The 16,723-nt window shown below is 40.9% G+C and overlaps 2 protein-coding genes across 4 annotated transcripts in view; one reads left to right on the top strand and one right to left on the bottom strand.

Annotated features, from left to right (window-relative positions):
* Nucleotides 1-3,024, bottom strand: part of LOC147635665 (protein DJ-1 homolog A-like) — an 89,210-nt gene extending 86,186 nt beyond the window's left edge. Inside the window, exon 1 of the mRNA XM_086803067.1 lies at nt 2,736-3,024. Within this exon, the coding sequence (XP_086659193.1) occupies nt 2,736-2,912 (177 nt within the window). The 5' untranslated portion in view covers nt 2,913-3,024. The remainder of the gene's footprint in view (nt 1-2,735) is intronic.
* A 10,564-nt stretch (nt 3,025-13,588) lies between these two features.
* On the top strand, nt 13,589-16,480 carry LOC147635664 (major pollen allergen Ole e 10-like). 3 transcript variants are annotated; one of them, XM_086803047.1, is made up of 4 exons: nt 13,589-13,807; nt 14,263-14,300; nt 14,877-15,132; nt 15,731-16,449. In XM_086803047.1, exons 1-4 carry the CDS (start codon nt 13,714-13,716, stop codon nt 15,760-15,762), a joined length of 420 nt encoding a protein of 139 aa, XP_086659173.1. In that variant the 5' UTR covers nt 13,589-13,713; the 3' UTR covers nt 15,763-16,449. The 3 variants fall into 3 exon arrangements, with proteins under 3 accessions (XP_086659173.1, XP_086659175.1, XP_086659174.1); XM_086803049.1 differs by lacking the exon at nt 13,589-13,807 and adding an exon at nt 13,825-14,001 and having other exon boundaries at nt 15,731-16,479; XM_086803048.1 differs by lacking the exon at nt 13,589-13,807 and adding an exon at nt 13,961-14,072 and having other exon boundaries at nt 15,731-16,480.
* The last annotated feature ends 243 nt before the right edge of the window (nt 16,481-16,723 follow it).

Genomic DNA, 16,723 nt, shown 5'->3' with positions numbered 1-16,723 from the left:
AGACTAGAGCAAAATTGAGAGGCGATGTGTACTGTTGTGCTCACGCATGACACATGATTCGTAGGAAAGCCTCCATATTGCATTCCAACATAGCAAAGTTCGGCAAATCACCCCTAGTAGTACATGCACTCTTCTAGACTTACAAATCTTTACCACAGCTACACCTTAGATAGGCAGAGTAAAATAACGCCAAGATCAAGTTTGGTATGCCAGGATCACCTAGTTGTTCCTCCTCCATGGGCTCCATATGGATCGTCTACCACCCTTCCATAACAATTTGGATGCACCCCTTCTACCTCTCACTCATCAACGATATTGAGAACACATGCACTAATCTCCTTCGCCTACACACCCATACTACATGGATTATGCCCTTGATGCTCACCGGAGAGATCCACTCCTCCAGGGGTCGTTTCCTACACATCACAGGATGGCGTCAATTGAAAGTCACGATACCTTCAGACACACCATGCGGATTGGGATTGGGATTGGGCAAATCCAAGTCTCATCACACCACCTGTGAGTGGAGATAGAGAGAGCTAAGGGCATTGCACAAGAAGAGAGGATACGCAAACTATGCTCCTTGGAGACAAAGGATGAGGAGCACTACATCTGAGTGGAGATAGAGAGAGCTAAGGGCATTGCACAAGAAGAGAGGATACGTAAACTATGCTCCTTGGAGACAAAGGATGAGGAGCACTACATCTGAGGTTGCTCAGTGTATTATGAGATTTTGGGGAGGTTCCGTTGCCTTCATGAATGGTTTTGGCCCAATTTCCAAGATCATTGACTTCCCGGTCTAGGTCTATACCTAATAGACCTAAGCTTAAATAGAAATCTACTTTTCAAGGAGGAAACGACCCAAGCGTTGAACATCTCACACCGACCCTTATCTAGCTTCTTCCAACATACCAAGCACAGGCTGTGCAATACCCCAAATCCTAAGGACCCTCACAGACGAAAAAGGCAATGCACACAAGCCAAATCAGGGCAGCACAACTCCCAAGAGTCACACTCTACAAAGCACTCTAGCTCCAATGGACCAAACACCCGACACTCATGCAAGATTCCATGTGGCAACTCTAGATCCGAGAGATCCTTCACTAACAAGAAGATGTTCAATCTCAAGCAGCGGATACGAAGAGAATATATGAGGTGACTATCTTTCACGTGCACCCATTAACTTGTAGAGTGCGCACTGAGAATGTTGTGAGACCTTGTCAAGGGACAGGTCACCAATTGCCATCAGGTTGGGACAATCAGTCACCAATTGTAGCTAGATTTAGGTGGCCTTCCATGCGGCAACTCTATATCCGAGAGATCCATCAACAATGCATAGAAGCTCCCTATGGGCAGTGTGTACAAGGAGCCCATGTGAGGTCATTGATTGTCACGTGCAACCACTACACTAGGGTGCCACGTGTACATTATATTGTAGAGTGCATAGAACCTTGGATGAGCAATGTGCATGTTATCAGCCCTTGTCCAGGGACACGTCTCCAATCGCCATTAGTTTAGGACAATCCATGACTTGCCAACAAGTAGATACAACCCACTATCCGTTATTCAAGTGTCTCTTAAAAAAATAGCTTGATAGGCCAAGAGTTAGACATCCAACACAGAGTGAACAAGCCTAGGACCAAACACAACACATTGCAAGTTGGCAAGGTAAGTTTTGGGCATCGTACTCAGCAAATCAAAAGCCAATGTTAAGGTGGAACCATCGAACAGCTGAAAGCACTTATTTGAAGCACTAATATTTCATTTTTGCAAAACATGGATTTGTGGGCTGGCCAACGAGGCCCACGTGAAGAGAATATATACCTAGATGAATCCAGGAACATGCCCAAATTCACCTTATAAGAAAGTGCAATTTACAACCTCATGGTAGTCATCCACAAGACAATAAACCACATCAAGAGAGCCACAGCATAAAACGCATTATTTTGCGAGTCACGGGCACTTGACCAGCCTCGATCCCCTACATAAGGGGCATTCGGCTCATCATTCATTATCTCACATTGAAAAAAGCATAAACGCTGAAGTCAGAAGCACACAGCAGTCCATCCGAAGATCAGCCTGGTGTTCTACCTCACAGAAGGAGGACGTCCAAGCCTTCTAGGCTTTATAGGCTGCCCGCCCTAACGCAGTTACAAGAGTGAGCAAGTCTCAGCTAGCAGCCTCAAGTTCTACTTAGTTCTGTTCACTCAGTTTACCCGTACTTCATATAAATCTTGTAACATAAGCAAATACACCGCTTGCCAGTGGGGCCATTAGTGGGTAGTTTGAACAAAATCAAGTGTACACGCTACTCCCTCTCTCTCTTCCCATCTCTTATTCCTCATAGTTCTCTTGCACACGATTAGTGCAATTAACGCGTGCCTCAATCATCAAAAATGCTTTCCCAGCATTCTACATATGAACCTGACCCAGCCCTGACAGACTGACTCCCTCCCTTCATTGAAAAGCGCCATGTATTTTTAATTCTGTATGCATCATATCATAGGCTTTTAATCACTCGGCTAGCTTGTACTACACCTTCATACTCACATGTGCATAAGCAGCCAATTTCTTTTCCAGTTTTCCATGACTCTGTATTCTCATGGATTCACTATACTACTTTTTGGTCTCATAAACTCTTTGAGTCTTTTGAAGACGTTAATATTGCGGACACACTCTATCTCCAAACATATACAACACCCACACCTATTTTTAAACAGGTGAAAATGAAGTACCTTCTTCTGAGTTGGAGACGCGGTAGATGCTCTGGATGCTGTGAACACTAGTTGTCGATTGGAGGAAGGAAATGCTTTGAGACTCGAGATGGAAGCGGCCAAGGAAGAGGGCAGCGTGAGTCCCCATGTTGTCGGCCAGGCTGCACCTCTCAAAGGCTCTCTCACCGCCATAGCCATCTCTTCTTTCTATCTGCTCCCGTTGCTGATGGTCTGCCAAACTATCGGACAAGACCTCAGTTACTACATCTTATGGATAACAAACACGCTTTATACTTGTCACAGAAAACCAAAAAAAAAAACTTTTTTCTTTGCAAGTGTGTGTTTCCAGTATCAAACTCCATTCATACCTCTACGCTAGAGACCAATTCACCAAAGAGAAATCGTGAACTTGATCATGATTAATTATTGGAAACGACAATACAATCTAGTGTAGTGCATCAAACCAATCCACCCAGCCTTCGGTCCTCCTAGCACCCAACACAGTGCTCTCCTATTAAGCAAGACTCCTTCAAATCTACCTCAAGTGATGAGTTTTGGAAAGAAATGAGCCAAATAAACACGAACATGGGTGGAGGAAACGTGGAACCCTTGGAAACGAGAGCTGCCACCACCACGGTCTTCTGAGCCCCAAATTCGCTAACAAGCTTAGTGAATAGCATCATAAATTTCTTGTAAAGTGCAAATCCCCCATCCTTGGGCGAAGTTTCAGTGTGGAAGCCAAAGTAAGACCACGAACCCCAAAGTTTGCTCCCATAAGAACCATGTCAGATGCCACAATGTTTCAAACTTGTGAGTTAGGTTTGCCCCAACAAGCTAGCCATAGCTAAGCAGCCAACAACCACCATGATTACGACAATCGAAGTACCACCAAGGGCAGGGAATTCACAATGTAAGAGTACCACCTCCTACTACATTGAGCCTATTATGAAATTTTCTTCACCACAAAATCTATCAAGTGTACCACAAGATGTAATTAATCAATGATGAGGATAGTTCTTAGGAGGTTTTCCTCAATCATACACACTGCCTCCATTGCCATTAGTTGATAATGGACGCATGAATCTCCTTGGAACTTGTGTACCTAAGATGGAGTTAAGTCTATTTAATTAGCATGACATGTCTTACAAACTAGCGCAATAATAAAATAAAGCCATGTTAGAATTTTACTTTTTCATACCTCACCACTACCCCCATTTTATAGATGGCCACGCACACTTTTTTTTATCTCCACACCCGCTAATGCATGTGGAAAAAAATGAACTGTGTAGCACAAAACATTGTAATCAATGTTATATAATTATAATGCAAGACCATCATGAAGCTTTTATAAGTAAATTGAACATACATATTGTGTGCCAATCGTGCGTTTTTAGACCATACAACTAAGTTGCTTCTTTCTTCTTTGTTTTTGTGAATGTCTCCTTTAAAGAATGCATGACACCCATAGGGATACGAAAGAAGGCAATTCAATCCTTCACTCTCTTCTTCTCATTCTTTGTCAAGATCAAGGTGCTTTAGGTAAAATTACCCTCCCATTCTCTTGAACTATTGGCCAAGTGGTAGGGAGCCATTTAATCAATCTCAAGTCCTCCCAAACCATTAAAGAATCTCTCTTACCAATTATGTGGTCCCAAATATTTGATGCTACTATTTTAATGATGTGCATCGAATTTAAAAGATGATTGATTCTTAGCTTTGTCCAATATGGGAGATGAAAGAAGATTAACTACCTTGTCATTCCTGGTGGCGGTGGCATATGTTCCATCTACAAAAGAATGTGGGGAGACTCCTTTTGTAGATGGAACAAACTTCTTATGATCAAATGGAAAAAATTGGTGATGGTCTTCATACACGACCTTCTTGAGATGGCCTTCATACACGACCTTCTTGAGATGCATAGGCCATGATGTAACACGCGATGGTCCACAAATCGGACAAGCATTGTGATCGAATGTTGTGAGTCCTAATTATGCACGATGCACAAATAAATTTTATTTAGAGCTAACTCATATTCGATAATTCAAATCATAGGAAGGTGATTAAACATAGACAACATACCGAAGCACTCTCCATATCCCCGAAAGTTATACATTGTCCACATTAAAATTGCATTCACCTCCGTGCTACATTGTGTAAGCAGTTAAGACACATCATGCACTTGGATGCCATGCCATAGTGTCTTAAGCTCCTCAATCAAAGGTTCAAGGTACACATCCATGTTCCTAACCTTGTGCTTTTGCTGGGCACAAGAAGAGCTAGCATCATATGACCCTTCTTTATTGACTTCCAAGGAGGGAGATCGTAGTTCACTACTACCACTGGCCATGTGGTCCATGATATCGATTTGAGACCAAATGGATTGAATCCATCTATACTCAATCCAAGTTAGGTGACGTGGCTCATCCTTGGATTTTAAATATTATTTATAAAGGGTATGTCAAAATTGTTAATTGGCTAACCATAAATGCTAAGGACTCACCGAAAGAGGCTTGTCACAGTAGCATTGCTCTAACTATATAGGGTTTGCAAGTTTAGTAACTCCAAGGTCCCATAAAGGGTGGAGTATGCAGATCTCTTGTATAGTGGAGTGCAAGCGGCTTGTCGTAATTGATCTTTGTCAAGTGTGGTTCCGGGTTCCTCCTCTCCTTGTTTCTCAAAGAAGTCATCAATCATCTCGTCCATGCCCAAATCTTTGTCGTCTTCATGTGCCATTGATGCAGGCATTTCTTCCTCATGTCAAGCATGTGGGCTCACCCTAATTGTAGCATAAAGGTCTTTAAAGCCTCTATGTGTCATCCACTTTTCCACAGAGTAATGAAGCATAGACTCCCTCATTCTACAATGTGTCTCCTCCTCGTCCTAGTCCTAAAAAACACAGACTACCTTATGAATACCTAAATCATGTGCATAAGAACATGCAATAGTGAATATATACACTCATCGAAGAATCTAAACGCCGTACATCTTCGTAATCTTGTGCATAATTTATTATGATTCATCATAAACGCACAATTGCTCCCTTGTATCTCTGACATGAACATGGAATCTTCTAACACAACCACTCATGCTGACTTGGCCCAGGTGATGTGTCATCCTCAAAAGAAGAAGGCATCGACGGCGGTCATCTATGCATGGTTGGCGCCTCGTCGTCAACATCTAGAATACAAAAGTATATCAACAATCCACTCCATTTGATAAAAAACAGCTCTCTGGAATCTATAAAAACAACTCTCTAGAATTCTTTTCCAGTACGTGGCTATGGGCACAGCTATGCATGCGGCTATACCCTCGCACATAACCACATACATAGTTGCACCCATAGCCATGTACTGGGAAAAAAAATTGGATGCCTCCCTCTCGTGCGTTGTACCACGTACTTTCACTTTCTCAAGTTATCTCCTCCTTCGCATGCGTGTCGATCCTCTCTAGCTGTGGCACGTATCTTGCCCTAATCTCCCTTGTCCTCCCTTTCCCTTATTAAGCTCTTCTTCCTTTCACAAGCCCTTCTCCTCTTCTCTCTTCACAAGCCCTTCTCCCTTCAAAAGCCCTTCTCAAGCTCTTCTCATAAGCCGTCACCTTTACAAGCAAACCCTCCTCTGCTCCCTTCACAAGCCCTTCACAAGCTCTTCTCACAAGCCCTCACCTTTACAAGTAAAGCCTCTTCTCACCTTCACAAGCTCTTCTCACAAACCAACCCTCTTCTCCATTTACAAGGAAGAAAGTCCTCTCTCCCACAAGCATCACAAGAAAGGCAATATCAAGGTAATACCATATCCTTATCTTCTTTGTTTTCTTTAATCCTTTTTTTAAGTGAAATAATTACTAGGGTTTGAGAGTTACCTCAATATGCTTATGCATAATGCATTAAGCATAAGATTATTGCATTATTGTATTAAGCTTATGCATAATGCATTAATGCATTAAGCTTATACATTTATGTATTAATGCATTAATGCATAATGCATAAAACTTATACATTTATGTATTAATGCATAATGCATAAAACCTATACATTAATGTATTAAGCATTTATGCATTAAACTTATGAACAATGCATTGATGCATTATGTATTGGATTAAGATTATGCATTAAGGCATTATGCATAGATCAGTAATGCATTATATGTAAGCTTAATGCATTAATATATTAATGCATAATGCATTAATATATTAATGCATAATGCATTAAGCTTAAGTATAATGAATTATGTATTAATGCATTAAGCATAAGCTTAATGCATTATGCATTAATGTATTAAGCATAAACTTAATTATGCATTATGCATTATGCTTAAGCTTATGTATAATGAATTAATGCATAAGCTTAATGCAATACATAATGCATCAATGCATTGTGCATAAGCTTAATGTATAAAACTTATGCATAATGAATTACCGTATTATGCATTATGCAATGATGCATTAAGCATAAGCTTAATACATATGTGCTTAAACTTATAGATTATCTTTATAACATAAGCTCAAGTTCACAATGCAAGCTCAACTTCTCTTCTTCTCAAGAAGGTAAGAGTAATCGTCCCGTACTTATCTTTCATAATTCCTTTCTTTACTTATTTATGGTGCACCCCCGGGTGCTTGGAAGCATTTTTTTTGTGTATTACATAAAGCATAAGGCTCATGCATTATGGCTTTATACTTAAGGTTATGCATTATGCTTTTATGCTTAAGGCTTTATGCAAAATCCTTATGCATAAAGCTTAATACATATCGCTTATGCTATATAAATCTTAATGATATGACCTCCTTATGTTAGGTTTAGTAAGAAGTGACATTGCATGCTAATGGAAGGAGGTATGACAAGTATTGTGAAGTGGGATCCTCTCACATATTAGAGCATGCATAGGCTTTATGCATATATGCATGCTGGGTGTAAGCATGGATTGGTGATACAATAAGTATTATCTTTGACATTCCTTTCCAAGTGTTTCAAAAAAAGTGAGAAAATAATTAAGTCCCTTTTTAATTTTGTGAGAATACAGATTGTGCATAGAGCATAAAGCTTAATGTATTATTATTAGTATATTAAGCTTAATACTAATGATATTAATTTTTACAGATGTGGCTATTATGAGGATCATTACCCCAACGGATTAAAATCCAATATATAGAGGGGCATCCTCTAGTACACCTCCCATACCCATAGATGACCATGATTTACGTAGGGTTTTTGAGACACAGACAGCTTGAAACCGGCTGAACTCTAGGTACGAGGCCGAGCAATTGAGTCGCTTGGGTTTATCCTCGCCTTCTAAGCGTCAGACACTTCAGCTATCCCATAGTCACTCATTTCTATGCATCCCACCCATTCCCTACCCCTCTCACTTCCACTTTGCCTATCCCTCACTCTTCCACTTTCCCTACTCCTCGTCCTTCAGCTCCTCCTAGTGCTTAGCGCACTCCTATTCTCTCCATAGCAGACCCTGCTCACATCCACGATACCATCTTCCCAACATGCGACATCCTCATGACGCCACTCATGTGGTGATAGCTTGAGGGCTTCTCAGAGCCATCGGCGATCTAGTAGTAGAGGTGGATGCAATAGGTGCTTTGGGGGAGGTACGCAATCACCTTCACCTATGGCAATAGACGACATGATGTTAACCCGTTTCTAGGGTTAACAAGAGCTAATGCCATCAAGGAGTCAAGGTAGACACACCAAAAGGTCATACATTCAAGATATGAAGCAATGGTGTCCAAATCTATAACTTGGACAGGTTCCCGTAATGGTCCAATGGAATACTTATGGCAATTTCCGCTTCAAGAGCGTATGGTAGCAAGTTAGGATGAAGTCCCAAGTGATGTACTTCATGGATATATTATGAGAGTAGTCATTGTAATAGCATTAGGCCTCTTATGAGCCTTGACTTGTGTAATGTCGAGCTTACGACATGTAATGCCAGCGTGAAGTACATCTAGGCTATGAAGCTAGCCTAGACTAGCTGATTGGGCCCTCGGACATTATTTGGATGGTCGGGCATTGTACAAATGAGTATCATATATACGACATTTTGACTAATGAGAAAACACACATAATCTTGTTCTCACACAATTGAGTTTGAATCTTCTTGCTCTTGTGATTGAGTTGCTTGTATGCATGCTTAGGGATTGTGTGGATGAGTGATGATGTATGCTCTCTTTTCCCTGTCTCCTCCCCTTGTCTACTTTCCCATGCTTTCAGTCTTACTCTGGCATAGGAGTAGAGGTTGAGCTTTCCATAGCTCTCTCTCTCTTTGCTCCCCATCCATGTGTAAAGCTCTTTGTGGTGATGATGACAACAAAGGAGGCAAGGTTGAGGACCCTAGCTCTCCACAAGAGAGAGTTACTCTACCAAGAGTGGCTTAAAGTGTAAACCATTATGACCCTTGCATTCTCCTCTCCTTCTCTCTATCTTGTAAGCTTGAGTGTTCTCTCCTGTGAAAGCAGGCCCTTTTTCACATCCCATGAGGCATAGAACATCATGAAGGCACACCACTAGATCCACGAAGGCAACTTAACCTTGGCCAAAAGTTTTTTCCAGGCTCTTTTCCACTCCTAGGGCTATTTGTCAGATTTCCCTACGGCCTTCTCCTCACTTCTCTAGAACCTAGTAAGGAATATGACACAACATATATGGTTGGAGAAAAAATGGATGTGGCACAGTAAGTCCCTCTTGGCATGCACATAAACGCTCAGTTGGAGACCCAAAAAAATGCGACCATTGCCCTCAAGGACACATTACAGGTCTAAGCCCTAGAGGCTGACTCTAGGATCGCATAACATGAACTAGAAGTACTTCTTACGGAGTTAAAACCTAAGAAAATCTCACCTGTGCCAGTGTCACACTTTAGAGAGCTGAAACCATGTCCTGCAAATTCTCCAATAGCTCATGGACGAAGTCCACAACTAGATGTTTGAGCATCGCAAGGACTTCTAAAAGGCACTAGACACACCAAGGACGCACCACCATTGCTCAGCTCGAGCAGCTTTTATGAGAGCTCAAGGCTGGATCCTAACTTGAAAAGATCACCTGTGGTGACCCCACCACTTAGAAGAAGGCGGATTGCTTGATGGACACGGCCCACCAACCTCCCAAACCTCGCGAATTCCTCTCAAACCACTTGAGGTCTCCTTGAGCTTTAAGATTGCATCCTCCGACTCAACCTCCTCCAACACAACATTTTCCTCGAAGAAGAAATCTCCACCACCACTTTCTCCACCATCCTCTCTAAGGTTGCTTATAGCTCCCACACCACCCTCATTATGCTTTTCTTTCAAAACTCCATCTCTCTCACTGAGCTCGCCACCATCTTTCATTTCCTTCACCATGTTCTTTTTGCCTAAACCTCCAACTTGGTGCCGCATCCTCAACTTCTATGACTGCCCAGATGAGGTGGATTTCATTGAACTCTTTATCCCACAAGAGTTATTCCCCTACCTTGACTCCACCAACTTCATCAGTCGAGCAATCTAGTGGATGCACACACATGACAAACATGCTGTATTTTATTACACCTATCGTCATCTCATCGTCGAGGTAAGCACTGCTTATATCCCGATTGGAATCCTTGCACTATACCATCACATTTGGAAGCATAGCCTGTAGCAGTAGGTGATGTACACCACCAAATGCCACCTCTTTGACATAGTCCATGTGGCTTACTCTTAGAACATCTCTGATGAAGGAATACCGAGATGCCCTGGAATTTTATAAGTCTGTAAAGTCTGCACACTTGAAATCAAGGATGAAGAAGAGGACACCACAAAAACTGCCACAAGGAAAAAAAAGACGATGATGCATCTCCGTTTTGGCAATAGGAAGGACCTATCTGCATCTCCATTTCGGCAACAGGAAGGACCTGTCTGCAGAAGGCCCCCCCTAGCACGAGAAGAATGTAGTCCCAACTTACCTTCCTAGGGCCCTTCACCATCAAGAGGAGGCCCCTCTTCCACTGCAGCTTCTTCAGGCCCCTCAGCCAAAGGCAAAGAGAAGGAACAAACCTCGACACCTTTCCCCCCTCGATAACCCCTTACCTTAGCTACACCTCTCCTCGTCTTCACTTCACCACCTCCTTGAATATCCTCACTTGCCTTCACTTCACCACCTGCCCCTCAGCCAAAGGCAAAGAGAAGGAACAAACCTCGACACCTTTTCCCCCTCGATAACCCCTTACCTTAGCTACACCTCTCCTCGTCTTCACTTCACCACCTCCTTGAATATCCTCACTTGCCTTCACTTCACCACCTGCCCAACTCCGCCGTTACCCCCCTTATCTCCCAAGCCGACCCCACCACCAACCTATCTTAGGGACGTCCTCAATGGACTCACCAAGGCCTCAACCTCGAAAACCGGCCACCCCTTTCTCCCACCACAGATCTTGGAAGAAGGTGAGATCCCCAAAGCCGTCGCGTCGAAGAAAGCAGCATATGCACCCCCTGACCTCTCATTCAATTGGCATGGTCCTCGATGGGATAATCATTAATGGAGTACTTCGAATATTGGACCAAAGGCAATGCTCGGGCTTAACCCTCGGCACTAGCAGGATCACTAATTGCCTTGACATTAGTCCATCAAGTTTTATCTAGTGCAAAAGTTCCAATAGTGGTCGCGATCTCACACAAGAGAGACAAAGGAGGATATAAGAAACCACAAGCCAACGTAATCCCAATCATGCATGATCTTACGGGCGAGCAACTTGTGTGGTGGTGTCTTGGTAGAGTAACTATGTCTTGTTGGGGAGCTAGGGTCTTGCCTTCTTTGTTGTCACCGCAAAGGAGCTTTACAAATGTGTTTCGAGCAAAGAGAGAGAGAGAGAGAGAGAGCTACGGAAATCTCAATCTCTACTTCTATGCGACGGTGAGTGAAAGCACAAGAGTGTAGACAAGAGAACGAGAGAGCGAGAAGAGAGCATACATTAATTAACACCATCACTCACCCACACAATCCCTAAGCATGCATGCAACAAAGAAGAAGAGAAAAGAATACATTGTCAAGAAACTCAATCACAAGAGCAAGAAGACTCAAACTCAATTGTGAGATGGGATTATGTGTTTTTTCATTAGTCAAAATGTCTTATATACAATATTCATTTGTACAATGCCCGGTCGCCCAACTAATTCCATGAATATTAGCTTTCAATGCATCATCAAAGAAACCTACACCTCTATGTATTTGAGGTAAAAGGCATTTAGTAACGAGTGATAATTCTATGGTGAAAATATCACCCCTTTTTGACTAAATTTATGACTTTTTAACTTTTTAAATAGTAAAGTCCTTTGTGTATCTCCTTTCTTTATAAGTCCATGAAAATGAGAACTCCTTTTATTGAACTCATGTGGTATCTTATATATTCTTAGGTGATAGATGGATTAACATTAAGAAAGAACTCAATAAATCATGAACAATATAAAGATTGGAAATCATTTGATGGACTCTAAACTAGTACATGAGAGTTTTTGCAAAGCTCTCTCGAAAGTTCTTGGCATTTTCAATAGATGCTACATCATTTCACATGCTAAAAAAGAGCTCCTAATAATGATCTAGCTACCTCTTTTGCTTAACATTAGTTTATAATAATGCACTTGGGCAAAATAATAATGAATCATATTGGATCCTTTAAAACCAAGCCAAAACATACACATAATCCAAGGAGTTCTCTTCCATTTTATAGGGTACAAAAAATTAAACACTTTTTCTTCTTAAATGTCACCTCAAGGTCACATGCGAACGTTACGAGCAATTTTGTATTGTTATTCGATGGATATCTCTCCTCTCATTTTTTTTTCCAAACATTGATGGAAAGTGGAAGCCCTCATTGATGCTTGGTGGTGGGGTTCTTAGCAATGCCTAAGTGGGGACATTAAAGAGGATGGCCCTTGAAACCCAACATTAAAAGAATGACTAGTTAAAAGAATGGAAACATTAATGTACTCTTGTGACCAATTGGTGGATATAGAGGATTTGAGTGTCGTTCATTGTTCTTATTTTGGCTCTAAGCTCAATAGAGGATTTGAGCATCCTTCACTTCAAGGCTACCTAGAAGCACCAAATTGAGAAGTAATATTTTCAAATCAATGCTTAGGCACAACCAAATCCAAAATATTTGGATAATTTTCAAATCAATAGCTCAGGCACAACCAAATCCAAAATATTTGGGTTGGATAATTTTGTGAAGTGATGGAGAGTTCAACGAACCCAAATATCATTAAAAAATCAGGCCGAGCCCTAATCCTAGGAGGTTCGATGTGAGTATATGCAACAAACAAACATGTGCACATGCAAGCTATGGATGATGTGATTAAACATTGTAGAATGGTAACACAATGTTGGTTACACATTGTGTGTCCAAGGGTGGGGGGCCAACTTGTGTGACAACTTCATGGGCGGACAAGGGAAGAAAAGAGGCCAAGAGAAGAGTCAGGATCTAACACGGGTGACGAAATGAGACCGACGACACACACACACACTACATACGTGTGACGGCGTTATGCAAGGAGAGCAACGCATGCTCATTGCTGTCACCACCTGATCAGCTAGCTAGCTACCTCATGTGTGCCCCCTGCTGGCAGTTTTTCTGCAGCTGTTGGCCTTGCAGCCTTTTCGCTTTGGGCGGTTCTCTCTCTCTCTCTCTCTCTCTCTCTCTCTCACACACACACACACACCCCTGTTCTCTACTCACGAGTCTCTCTCTCTCTCTCTCTCTCTCTCACACACACACACACTATCTCTCTCTCTCTCTGTCTCACTCTCTCTCTCTCTCACACACACACACACGTCCAGACTGTGAGGGAGATGAGGGCCTTCTCCTTATCACACCCTTCAGAACTTTTTGTCTTTCTTTTCCTCACTTATCACCTAGCGGACAGTAAAACTATTGCCCTCTTCTTCTTCTTCTTCTTCTTCTCTCTCTTGTCTCCTCCTGTATCCCAATCCTTACTCTCATGTAGGACGACGTAGCTGTGCATTTGCCTCCGCTTTCCTATGGCCCGATCATACCCACCACAGCTAGTGACCCCACCTCCTCTTGCCCTTCTGCTCACCCTTTTCTGCATCTCTCTCCTTTCGCCAGCTTCAGGTGCCTTCTAATTTAGCCCTTAATCCTCTCTTTCGTGCCACCTAATCCTCTCTACATGAAGCAAAATGCATACTGAGAGCACCTTTGTTTAAAGGCATTAAGCTCGATTATGCATGATGACTAGAGCACCTTCGTTTGATTAATCGTCATGTTGAGCGCACCCTTAATTCAGGGCATTGTGACTCAGTATGCATGTTACGGACTTTTAATCAAGGGCACATGAAGCGCTTGATAATTATGCACCTTAAATCTATTTTGATTAAAGGCAGTAATCCTGATTATTAGGAGTGTTGGGCACTTTTGATTAATGCATGTTAAAAGCACTAATGAAAATTCATCTAGGAACGATTCCGGGCTGCCACCCTGTGGATAATTTTCTACCACTGTTAATGTTTGCCCAGCAGTACACTCCATTAACCAAAGTTCTAATAATATGATTGTTATGATTTTTGCAGCTAGAGCTGTTACCAGCAACACACCGGCATTACCATCTGTAATCTTCTAATCTAATCACACTCTACATGATTTACCTTTGTGCACTTATAATTAAGACTCAAAAACAGCTGTGTGGATCTTTCATGTGTACATTGCTTATCTTTCTCTACTCTTGTTCAAGGGAGGATGGTGTGTTCATCTAGAAATTGTTCAGTTAATTATGCTAATTATCAATTTGAATGATTATGCTCATGATTTTGATTATAGTTTTATCTTTATTAGAGCTCTAATGAAGCTTGATAATTATCAAATGGTAAAGAAAATTCTCATTTGCTGATGATAATATATCAATTGCTTATGCTAATTATCATTTGACTAGGGTATTTTGGTGTCATTTGACTATATGGTTGGTTAATGTCATTCATTTGTATGTTAGTAAGAATTCTTCACTTTTTAGGCCTCTAATATAGGCAATTAATTCCTCACTTTTGAGGCCTCTAATATAGGTAATTAATTATTTGGTTAGGACATATGATGGTGATTATGACAAAGTATGGTTATGGCATTGATGTTACTGCTCTCCATGTCCATTAGAGCTTTAATGAAGCTAATAATTGTTTGAAAAAATTGGCAGCAACAATCAGGGCAGAAGCTATGGTGTGTGGCCAAGCCATCAGTGCCAGATGAATTGTTGGTGGCAAATTTGGATTTTGCATGTGGGGAGGGGGGGGCTGATTGCACCCAGCTCAAGCCTGGCTGTGCCTGCTACAGCCCCAACACACTCATAGCCCATGCCTCCTATGCCATGAACATGTACTACCAGGCGCACGGCCGCAACTGGTGGAACTGTTACTTCCAGAACAGTGGCCTTGTGGTCTTCACAGATCCCAGTAAGCCTCTTACCCTGCATGTCAATCTAGCATTTGGTTCAACATTAAAATCTAGTACCATTTTCTTTGCTACATGTTAGTAACCTTCTTAGTCTGCTTACTTCATGTCAAACTAGCATGTCATTAAACTTATTAATCTTCCACTTAAACTTAACCTCATCTCAATCAGGCATTTTGGTCTACAGCTGAACCTCTTTATAAAGCTGTTTTATTGAGCATATCATCACCATTAATCTATAATATTTCAGCTAATAAGGCTCATATATAAGCCAGATTAAGAATTTGCTTTGCATGTAGCACATTCATGAAGCTTTACTACAGCTATTGTGTGTTCATGTAACCATTAAGCTTTACACAAGTAGGGCTAAAGCAAATGAGTATTCATTGCTCATTAGAAATGTGATAATCTAGCATAAGAGCATTCAGAAATCAGCAAGTTTTTCTTGCTTTTGTTTATATTAAGCTTAATGTAGGGCTTTATCAAGTTCTGGAGTACAAATCCATGTGCTAATCTAGCATAATTAGGGTCTTGAGTTAAGTCGTTAATCTAGCTAAAAGTGAATCTAAGCAAGATTTTGTGTTAATTCTTTTTGGGCAGGCTATGGCGGTTGCAGTTATCCACCACAGTGACAATGACTGAAAATTCATAATTAAGCGTCTTTTTTTTTTTTGGGTTTGTAACGAGCTTGTGCTCACGTAATTATAATTATGTTGATTATTAATATTATAGGACCTCGTACACCACCATAGGCTAGGCTTCCCTTCTTACATTATTGTACACGTCTCTTTGAAAAGGTAAGAAATTAAATATGCCAAATATATATATATATATATAGATATAGTATCCTTATAATATATATTTTGTTTTAGATAAAAGTAGGGTGTTTGTGCATGTGACTTACCAACTTGGAGTTCAAAATGTCATACTTTTTCTTTTTAGAGTTATTATATATTATTTGTGTACTAAGGTGTCGAGATTCGAACCCAAGACCTGTACGCTAACTATTACCACTTCTTGTGCTGAAGCCCGTCGATAAAATGTCGTACTTTTTCTACAGAAAATGAGAAGAAAAACAAGGAATGTACCATTAACACGTTATTAAAAATACTTTCTTTACTTCTTTTACATTAGTCTCTGAATACCTCCCCCCTATCCCTCCCAACACACACACACACACACACACAAGGATATAATTTTTTAATGGTCAAGCCATTTCTCGTGAAACAATGTTAATTTTATTTGTGTATTTTTAGGCTTTATTGATTTTAAGAAACCCTATGTAACACGAGTCCAAGGGGTATTTTAAAAATCCTTTACCTATGAAATTTTTATGAATAAAATGATTCCTTTTTTTTTAAAAGGCTTACAGTTTTTTTTAATCGATTTAAAAAACCCCTTTTGTAAATGTACCTTAAATTTTTGAATTAAAAAATCCTATCATTTGAACTCACGTGCTATACTTACATGTTTTTAGGTGAATCCTCGAGTATATGGTAATAAAATAAAAAAGTCTAATTTATGTATATTATGGCAAATTTAGACAGAGATGTACTTGGAAGGATGTCGATTGGCAAGGTTATGGTGTATGTA

This window comes from Cibotium barometz, chromosome 9, assembly GCF_041138505.1.
Source record: "Cibotium barometz isolate CiBa-2024 chromosome 9, ASM4113850v1, whole genome shotgun sequence".
Lineage (NCBI taxonomy): Eukaryota > Viridiplantae > Streptophyta > Polypodiopsida > Cyatheales > Cibotiaceae > Cibotium > Cibotium barometz.
This window is presented reverse-complemented; position numbering and strand designations above follow the sequence as displayed.